At 39.2% G+C, this 11,034-nt stretch overlaps 1 protein-coding gene across 1 annotated transcript; it reads left to right on the top strand.

The window, feature by feature from the left end:
• The first annotated feature begins 1,579 nt into the window (after nt 1-1,579).
• On the top strand, nt 1,580-9,078 carry LOC124092191 (vomeronasal type-2 receptor 116-like). Its single transcript, XM_046443656.1, is given in 7 exon segments — nt 1,580-1,864; nt 2,269-3,054; nt 3,964-4,006; nt 4,009-4,190; nt 5,436-5,559; nt 8,157-8,255; nt 8,258-9,078. Coding segments are annotated over 6 exon segments (1,992 nt in total). The 5' UTR covers nt 1,580-1,864; nt 2,269-2,331.
• Nucleotides 9,079-11,034: the final 1,956 nt, after the last annotated feature.

The raw sequence follows: 11,034 nt of genomic DNA, 5'->3' as shown, positions 1-11,034 counted from the left end.
TAAGAGACCCAGAATAGCTAAAGCAATCCTTAGTAAGAAAAGTCAAACAGGAGGCATCACAATACCAGACTTTAAACTATACTACAGAGTTATAGTAACAAAAATGGCATGGTTTTGGCACAAAAATAGACTTGTAGCCCAATGGTACAGAATAGAGGACACAGAGAAAACCCACATAAATACAATTATCTCCTACTAGACAAGGGTACCAAAAACATTCACTGGAGAATAGATAACCTATTCAACAAATGGTGCTGGCAAAACTGGAAATCCACATGTAGCAAAATGAAATTAAACGTCTATCTCTCATGCTGCACAAAAATCAACTCAAAGTGGATCAAAGACTTAGGCACTAGAACAGAGACCTTGTGCCTAGTAGAAGAGACTCTAAAAGTGCAAGAAGTAAAACCAAGAATCAATTAAAAACCTTCTTCTTAGCAAATGAAACAATTAATAATGTGAAGAGAGAACCTAGAGATTGGGAGAAAATCTTTACCACATGCACCTCCAATAAAGCATTAATCTCTAGGAAAAGAACTCCAAAAACTTAATACCAAAAAACCAAATAACCCAATCAATAAATGGGCTAAGGAACTGAACAGACAGACACTTCACAGAAGAAGAAATACAATTGATCAACAAGTATATGAAAAAGTGTTCAACATCTCTAGCAATTAGAGAAATGCAAATCAAAACTACTGTAAGATTTCATCTCCTGTCAGAATCACAATCATCAAGAATACAGGCAACAATAAATGTTGCCAAGGATGTGGGGGAAAAGGTACACTGATACATTGCTGGTGGGACTGCAAATTGGTACAACCACTATGGAAAGCAATATGGAGATTCCTTAGAAAACTGAGAATTGAACCACCATTTGACCTAGCTATCCCACTCCTTGGTTTATACCCAAAGGACTTTAAATCAGCATACTATAGTGATGCAGCCACATCCATGTTTATAGCAGCTCAATTCACAATAGCTAGACTATGAAAGCAACCTAGGTGTCCCTCAATAGATGAATGGATAAAGAAAATGTGGTATATACACCCAATGGAATATTACTCAGCTTTAAAGAAGAATGAAATTATAGCATTTGCCAGTAAATGGTTGGAACTGGAGAATATCATGCTAAGTAAAATAAGCCTACCCCACAAAACCAAAGGCCAAATGTTTTCTCTAATATGTGGATGTTAATTCACAATAAGGCAGGGGGAGGGGCACTAGGGAAGAACTGCATTACCTTAGATTAGGTAGAGGGAGGTGATGGGAAGGTAGGGGAGGGGATGTGGGGATAAGAAAGATAGTAGAATGAAAAAGACATTATTACTGTATGTATATACATGACTTCATGACAAATATGATTCTGCAACATGTACACTCGGAAAAATGAAATGATATCCCGTCTATGTATAATGTATCAAAGTGCATAAGTGCATTCTACTATCATGTGTAAAACAAATTAAATTAAAACATTTTAAAATAAAAGCATTCAGTTCATAAGTAATTCCATTGAATTTGAAGATAATCAGGGCTAAGTCACCCCTAAGCATCTCTATTTCTTCCAAGCAGCTATAATTTGAAGAACTACCAGCTTGTTCTGGCACTGGTTTTTGCCATTGAGGAGATCAACAGGAACCCCCATATTTTACCCAACATGTCTCTGGGATTTGATCTCTATAATATTTCACATTTTGAATGGAATGTTTTGGAGACTTCCTTCTTTTGGCTATTAGGGCTGGAAAAGATGATTCCTAATTACACCTGTAGAAGAGAAAGCAAGTCTGTAGCAGTACTGATGGGAGCATCATGAAAGACATCTTACCAGATTGGGCCATTCCTGGAACTCTACAAATTTCCACAGGTAACAGTGGGTAGAAAAGAGAGAGATTAAGCCATTCTCCTCTGTTGCCCATCATGGGGCCCTGGATAGGGTTAGAGGAGGAGACAAGATTTCAACAATTTTCAAAGTGTGTCATCTCAAAGGTTAGGTCTCAGAGACTGGGTGATGTATTCACATTTTCTTTCTTTGGAATAAAGAGCAGCAGGAGCTGGTGCAGTGCAAAAAGTGGGTTGGAAACCTGAGGCTGTTCAATAATTTTCCAGAAAGCTCTCGGGATATGAGAGATGGCTTTGAAAATGATATGAATAAATTTCCTTGGTAACACTTCCACCTATTGCTTCATAAAATATACCATTCAGGACTGAGACTGTGCTATGTGACAATCCTTCTCATCATATTCCTTCAAAATGTTCTTTTCCCTTCAGCTCAATTTTGGACCTTTTGATCATAAACTGAGTGATCCTGTCCAGTTTCCTTCTCTCTATCAGATGGCCCCCAAGGACACATCTCTGGCCCTTGGTATGGTCTCCTTGCTGCTTCATTTCCACTGGACCTGGGTGGGGCTGCTCATCTCAGAAGATCACAAAGGTATTCAGATTCTCTCAGACTTGAGAGGGGAGATAGAGCAAAATGGAGTCTGTGCAGCCTTTGTGGAAATGATCCCAGAGAACCATGTGTTCAATCATCACTTGGTCACTGAATCATCAGCAAATGTGATTATTATTTATGGTGATACTAAGTTTTTAGAAGACTTGTTGTTTGATGTAGGGCAAACTCTAATGACTTGGAAAGTCTGGGTCACAAACTCACAATGGCAAGATGTCAGCAAGGGGAAAAATTTCATGTTAGATTCATCCCATGGGACTCTCATGTTTTCACACCACCATGGGGAGATTCCTGGGTTCACAAATTTCATCAGCACAGTTAACCCTTCCAAATACCCAGAAGATGTTTACCTGGCTCGGCTGTGGTATTACAGTTTTCATTGTTCCTTTTCTCAACTGAACTGTAACATCTTGGAGAACTGCCCACTAAATGCCTCCTTGGAATGGTTGCCTGAAAGCACTTTTGACATGGCCATGAGTGAACAGAGTTACAACATATACAATGCTGTGTATGCCGTGGCCCACACACTTCATGAGGTGCTTCTTCACCAAGCAGACACACCAAAAATGGGAAATGGGGATGGGCTTCTGGTTTCCCCTTGGCAGGTAATATCTCTCCTGCCTCATGACACACACCACTGCAAGGTGATTCTCTAAAGGGATGGCCACAAGGGAGCAAACAAAGTAGTTTAGGATCCTTTCTCCGAAAGCACAACAGAAACTGTACTTGTTTCAGTGTCGGAGGTAAATATAGGCCTGTGTAGAAGCAGTCTTGAGGAAAGTGCCCGTAGCAAGGATAGAATGCGTTCTACACCAACATCAAAGCTTGTATTACAAATGACTCCTGTTGAGCTGATGTTTTCAACAGAAAAAATCCTGATTTTCCATGACTGTCTTAAACCATAAGAGCAGAATTCACTCTTGAAGTGTGTAAGTGCTGCTTAGGACTCTAATGGACACTTACATAAGTGAACACATTTCACATCACTTGAAGAATTAACCACATTATTTTGCAGACTTAGACTGAGGCTCGCTAGATGCAGTGAGCTTCCACTAGGCAGTTAAGGTATTATCTGATTCCCAAACCCTCTGATTATTTACATGTGCTTAATTGAGAAACTTCTCCTGGAACTATCATTCTAGAAACCTTATTCTCTAGCTGTCCATGGGCTATCATTTGTTGTACTCTATGATGCTTATGTTAAAGTAGCATTATAAAATAGAGATTAGCCAGGTGCCGTGTCACCCACCTATAACCTCAGTGGCTCAGGAGGCTTAGAAAGGAGGACCTTGAGTTAAAAGCCAAGTTCCAAAGCAACTCAACAAGATCCTGTATCTAAATAAAATACAAAAAGAAGCTAGGGATGTTGCTCAGTGGTTAGTTGTCCCTGGGTTAAATCTCTGTTACCTAAATAAATAAATAAACAGGGATTAAAGACAGGGGACTTTATCAACTTCAGGGTTTCTGTCTTAACTTTGGGACATGCTTATTCATAAAATACTGTATCTCTTTAGCTTCACCCATTTCTCAAGAAAATAAATTTTGAAAATCCTGCTGGAGAACAAGTGATTTGGATGAGAAAATGAAATTGGAAGGAGAATATGATATTCAAAACTTTTGGAATCTTTCAGAAGGTCTTGGACAAAAGGTGAAAGTAGGAAAGTTTTCCCCACATGCTCCACGTGGCCAACAACTGTCTTTACATGAGGACCTGATACAGTGGAGCATAGGATTTACACAGGTGGGTTGGACTCAATCACAATGCTTTAACTACACAAGTATAAACAAAAATTTGTCCTGTATTGTATGTCCCCTGATTGCTCATTCATGGGCATACAAAGTACATTTAACAACATATATTCAAGAAATTTTCTCATGAAATTTTCTTGGTGGTTGAAAAATGAACCCATTTTTAACAACATGATTGTAACTATTTATATATTTCATGTCATAAAATACACATGGCACCTGAGAATCAACACATATGGAGGTGTTATGATTCGGATACACAGTGTCCCCCGAAAGCCCTTGTGTTAATGCAGGAGTTGAAATGACTTGATTATAAGAGCCATAACCAAATCAGTGGATTAATAATTTGAATGGATTACTGGGTGGTAACAGTAGGCAAGTTGGGAGTGATTAGTGGAAGGCGGTCACTGGGGGCCAATCTTGGGATTATATGTTTAGTCTCAGGCTCTCATGTGCAACTCATATTCTCCCTCCCTCCCTCATTCCTTCCTCCATGATGTTCTGTGTCACCTCAGGCCCAGAGCCATGGAGTCATGAAACCATGAACTGAACCTCTGAAACTGTGAGCCCAAGTAGATGTTTCCTACATTAAGTTGTCCTTGTCAGGTGTTTTGGTTACTGTGACAGTAACCTAACTAACACAGGAGAAATGATCTATTTTCACTCAGTTTTGATGTTCAGTCCATGGACAAAAACCCATGTACTTACCAACATGATTCTAACTGTTCGTATATTTCATATCATAAAATATACATGACAACTGTATTAGTTTCCATCACTGTGGCAAGTTGCCTAAGAAAATCTAACTTAATAAGAAGGAATGTGTTTGTTTTGACTCAGTTTAGGGTTTTCAGTCTGTAGTCATTTGGCCTCTTGCTTTTGGGTCTGTAGCTAGGGAAGTACATCATGGTGAGAGTATGTGGCAGGGAAGTTGCTACCCTCATTGTAACCAGGAAGTAGAGAGATTTCAACATCTTTCAAGGCTATGCCCAAACTTCCTCCCACTAGGTACCACTACTTGAAGGTTCCACCACCTCACAATGGCACTATTGGCCTTTAGCATCAAGGTCTTTGGGAGACATATGATATCATAACTATAGCATTATCAAAGCAATTTATTAGACTTTTGTATACAGATTATGCCTTCTAATGGTCCCATTCTCTAACACTCTGTACTGACTGGAGGACAAGTCCAATGAGGCTGAGCAGTTCCCAACACCCATCTGATTTTCCTCAGACCCCTCGTTCTGTCTGCACTGAGAGATGTGGTCCTGGATTTAGGAAATCCCCGCAGGAGGGAAAGCCTGCCTGTTGTTTCAGTTGCACTCCTTGCCCGGAGAACGAGATTTCTAATGAAACAGGTGAGCATGTGCCTTGTACAGAAATTCCCTATTATTCTTAATATTCTTCAGTCAATACAAGCAAATGGAAAAGATCTGGAAGGGACTTCAGAGATAAAACTCTTCTTTCCTTCAGGTAGGAGTTTAATTGTTATTCACAATAGTATTTCACCTTGAAATAACACAACTCTGTAGACCTAAACTACACATTTGGCTACACCATTCTAAACACACTATGGGCATGTAATCTCAAGAAGCCCTTTCCACCACCGCACAGGAACGTCAGTTTCATCTCCACCATGAAATTTAAAGCACAATCTTCTTGGTCTCCTTTGAAACTATGTTTAGACCACATTGCAGATACACATCCTTCACACTCTACCTCCCCACTGCCTAGCACTGCTCTTGACACATAGCAGGGTTCAGAAAGTGCTTGGTTTAATCTGCAGGTGTCACTGTGCTATAAAGCGTGCTTCCAAAGCTCCCATGAGTAGGTCTTATTCCCTGCTCTCCACTCATTCACAGGTGAGTGGAATACACAAGATAAAATGACACAAATTCAAGAAAGAGCCAAAGGGCTGCACTGCTATATTCACTGATTTTTAAAGGGTGTTCTTCAAGGAGGCATTTATATTGGAACTGTTACAGGAAAGGTGGAATTAGTATTGGGAGCATTCCTATGGTATCTGATGCAGAAAGTGTAGATTAAATTCTTTTAGGATTAGTGGAAACCAAAAAATTGCACATTTGTAAGTCATGTAATATTCATGGACATAAAAAAAGGTTCCTTCTGACTGAAATTAATAGAGAATGTGGGAATGAAGGTTGGATTCTGACATAGTCATATGTCAGAAAAGTAATAATGATAATTCCTAGGTATCATCTTGGTAATGTTTAGATTTATAGTAACAAATGGCTAGAATCAGCTCCATGCAGGGTTTTTCAGATTTCACTGTGTGGTGTATATGTAGCTTAATATCACAACACAATGTGATTCAAATGTTTGTTTATAAATGTATTGAGACTGACAATATAGAAGGCAATACAGTTAATTTGCATACTTCTCTATACACATAAGTTTAGGGGACAGTCATGTCCACGTTCCATAAACTCATATAAAGAACAATGTACTCAACAATGTCAGTACCCACACACTTATGCCTTAACAAATTCACCTTTCAGATCAGTAGGGGAGACAAAGTGGATTGATGAGGAGGAAGAAGGGACAGGAAAGGGAAGAACAATGAACTGAATCTGACCAAATATTCATATGGCTTGCATGGAGGTGGCACAGGGGGTCTCAGCATCAGGTGCATCCACAGGACACTAATTTTTTAAAAAATGTAAATTGTAAATGGAATGGTGGGGGATCAGTGGAGTGGAGTTGGGGGCACTGAGGGAATTGCTGGGATCTAAACTAGGTAGGGGGTGTTCCATATTTTGTGATTATATCAGGATTTATCCTGGTGTTGTGTAGAATTTTAAAAATTAAATGAAGATAAAATAAATAAAAATAAATTAAATGAAGACAAAATAAATAAAAATAAAATAAATAAAAATAAACAAATGAAAAAAATACTTTGTAAAGATCCAGATTTTAAAATTTTGAGAGAGCCAGGCATAGTGGCAATGCAGGTAACCCCAGTAACTTGGGAGGCGGAGGCAGCAGGATCTCAGGTCCACAGCCAGTCTCAGCAACCTGCTAAGCCCTAAGCAACACAGCAAGAACCTGCCTCAAAAAAAGGGCTGGGGATGTGCTCCATGCTTAAGTGTCCCTGGCCTCTATCCCTAGCACAAAAAAAAAAAAAAAAAAAAAGAACTGTGAGAAATAGTAGGGATGTTATAAGGTTTGATTAGAGTGTAAACTGACAGATTGTTCAGAGAATCGGGGTTTAATAGGAAAGTTCTTTCTAAAGAAACACAGTGGAAATACACCTTTCAATATACCATAAGTAAGAGAAGAGACTTAAAGAAAGACAATCATGAGTCCAACATTGAAAATATTATTAATGAAACTTGTGGGGTAACACTAAAACTCTCATTAGAGAGAAATTTAAAACCCCTTACTGTAAAAAGGAGTAAGTTATTATTATGCCTATTTTGATAAAAATGCTTGGCAGGTTATACATGAAGCAATCGTCATGAGGTAGAAATGGAACAGCACATTAAATGCAGACAAAATAGAAAAGACTAATGCAACACAAAAACTTAAAAAACAAAGAAAGAATAAGAAATCTAGAGTAAAATCCCATAAAAATTGACAAACCATTCATGAAATCAATCTACAAAAAAGAGTAAAACTTCTAAAAGGAGGTAATTTTATGATTCTACAAAATATTTTTTCATAAAAATATAATATGAAGTATCACATTGGTAGATTTGAGAATATACATAAAATGCACAAAGTTAGTAAAGTCAAAAACCTGTCACCTGAGGAGATCACAACAGACCCAGGGCTGGGGGCTGGCTCCATGGTGACTACTTGCCAGACATGTGTGAGGAGCTGGGTTAGATCCCCATCACTACAAAATAAACAAGCAAAAAACAATTATATATATTGATAACATTTAATCCATAGTTGAATACTTACACAATTTTTAATTTGCATTCTTCCTCAGATATGGACCAGTGTATGAAGTGTCCAGATCTCCAATATGCCAACACAGAGAAAAGCCACTGCATCCAAAGAGCCGTGACCTTCCTGGCCTATGAAGACCCCTGGGGAAGACTCTGGCCTGCTCGGCTCTCTGCTTCTCTGCACTCACGGCTGCTGTCCTTGGGGTCTTTGTGAAGCACAGAGACACCCCCATAGTCAAGGCCAACAACAGGGCTCTCAGCTACATCCTGCTCATCTCCCTCACCTTCTGTTTTCTCTGCTCTCTGCTCTTCATTGGCCGTCCCGGCACAGCCACCTGCATCCTGCAGGAGACCACATTTGGACTGGTGTTCACTGTGGCCGTTTCCACGGTCCTGGCCAAAACTGTCACTGTGATTCTGGCCTTCAACGTCACTGCCCCAGGGAGAAGGATGAGGCGGTGCCTGGTGTCAGGGGCACCTAACTTCATCATTCCCAGCTGCTCCCTCATCCAGCTGACTCTCTGTGGAGTCTGGCTGGGGACCTCTCCTCCCTTTGTGGACACAGACACACATTCTGACCATGGCTGCATCATCATCACGTGCAACAAGGGCTCAGTCATTGCCTTCTACTGTGCCCTGGGATACCTGGGCTCCCTGGCCCTGGGGACCTTCACGGTGGCCTTCCTGGCCAGGAACCTGCCTGACACCTTCAATGAAGCCAAGTTCCTGACCTTCAGCATGCTGGTGTTCTGCAGTGTCTGGCTCACCTTCCTCCCTGTGTACCACAGCACCAAGGGCAAGGTCATGGTGGCCATGGAGGTCTTCTCCATCCTGGCCTCCAGTGCAGGGCTCCTGGGCTGCATCTTTGCCCCCAAGTGCTATGTTATTTTATTAAGTCCACATAGGAGCTCTCTATGTGGGTTCAGAGAGAAAATTCACTGTAGGAGCAATAAGCCTTCTTGAGCTTTACCTGGGTTTCTGAAAATTGAGGATCTGAGTTAAAGCTCCCAGCAGTTTGATATTGGATTTCCACATGTGATTCCCTCAAGGAACCAGCAATCTACACCTCTTTCTGCACTAATAACGGTTGCCCCACTTGTATTTATGTCTTTTTTCCATTGGGTTGCATTTGAAGTGATTTTTATTCATGAAATCTACAGTGCATCCTGCAGATCCTGCTCATCTGTGTGGTGTTCCCACTGCATGTAGGCTTCTGTTTCGATTCCTTCATTTACATTAGTCATATATAAAATGTCCTAAATTCCTAGTGTGCTCTATTTTAAAATCCCTCTATGTATTTCAGTGACTCCTTTTTCTATCAAATAAGTCATATTTCATATACTAAGTGTAGTATGTTTTGAAAACTGATAATGTATTTCTTATTTTTGTCTTTTTCAGAATTCTTGAGATCACTTTGGAGAATTTTTCTTTCATGTGTCCCTTAAATTTTAGAGTCAGTTTATCGCATGCTATAAGAAAAAGATTGGTCAAGATGAAGAAACTGGAGGATTTGCAGATAGGCCAGGAGACATGGTGGATCCTTTTCATACATTATTTGGCATTGCTGGATTGTCACTTTTGGGAGAAGAACAGATTAAACCTGTTAGTCCTGTTTTTTGCATGCCTGAAGAAGTGCTTCGAAGAGTCAATGTTCAGCCTGAACTAGTGAGCTAGATCACATTGTTGATGGAAAAGATCTTCCTAGAGTTTTGCCATCTCAACATTTCTGGTTTTGAACCTAAAAATTACTGCTAATATTTTGTATATTGTTAAATTAATTTTAATAAATTATATGACTATACATATTATAAAAAAAAAGAAAGAAAAAGATTGAAATTGTACCAGACATTTATTGAATTTATACATTCATTTTGGATGATAAAAATCTCAGTGTAGTATTGACTTGTATTTCTCTGATTATTAAGGATGTTGTTAAGGTTTATTGAATATTTCTTCATATATTTGTTGACTTTTTAAATTTCTTCTTTTGAGAAACATCTAGTCCATTTGCCCATTTATTGATTGGGTTATTGGGGGTTGGTGTTAATATATTTTCTTCAATCCATGTTTTTGCTGCCCTATTCAAATGATCAGACAACTGTCTCAGGGTTTGTCCCTGTGTTTTCTTCCACTGGTATACATTGTGTCTGAATGCCAATGCCATGCAATTTTGACACTACAGCTCTGTAGTATAATTTGAAACCAGGCATTGTGATGTCTCCAGCATTGCTTTTCTTTCCTTAGGATTTATTTGGCTATTCCAGGTCTTTTATTGTACCACATTAACTGTAGGACTATTTTTCTAGTTCTATGAAAAATGCCATTGGTATTTTGATGGGGATTGAATTGAATATAGATATCACTTTGGGTAATGTGACCATTTCAACAATATTAATTCTGCCTGTCCATAAACTTGGGAAGACTTTCCATTTTCTACTGCCTTCTCCTATGTCTTTTCTCAATATTCTGAAGTTTTCGTTGCAGAGTTTTTTCACCTCTTTAATTATATTAATCCCTGGGTTTCTGGTTCCTCATTGCTTTTTTTTAGCGGTTTCAGTATTTGTGATTAGAAAAACTATTAATTTTCTGACTCTGTATCCTACTACTTTGATGAATCTGATTATAGTTCTAGGAGTTTTCTGTTAAAAGATTTTTAGTTCTTCTAAATACAAAATCATATCATCTATAACCCTTATCTAATTTCATCCCCTGAATGATTGTTCTCCCTAGAGTTTCAAGAACTAGGGGCTGGGGATATAGGTCAGTTGGTAGAGTGCTTGCCTCACATGCACAAGGCCCTGGGTTCAATCCCCAGCAACACACACACACACACACACACACACACACACAAAGAACTATATGGAATAAGAGTGGTGAGAATGGACATCTTTGTCTTCTTCCTGATTTTAGAGAAATTTG

Source organism: Marmota monax, unplaced genomic scaffold, assembly GCF_021218885.2.
Source record: "Marmota monax isolate L192 unplaced genomic scaffold, Marmota_monax_Labrador192_F-V1.1 WCK01_AAM20220418_F8-fsc00102, whole genome shotgun sequence".
Lineage (NCBI taxonomy): Eukaryota > Metazoa > Chordata > Mammalia > Rodentia > Sciuridae > Marmota > Marmota monax.
Note: the sequence above shows the minus strand (reverse complement) of the source record. Positions and strands in the feature narration are given on the sequence as shown.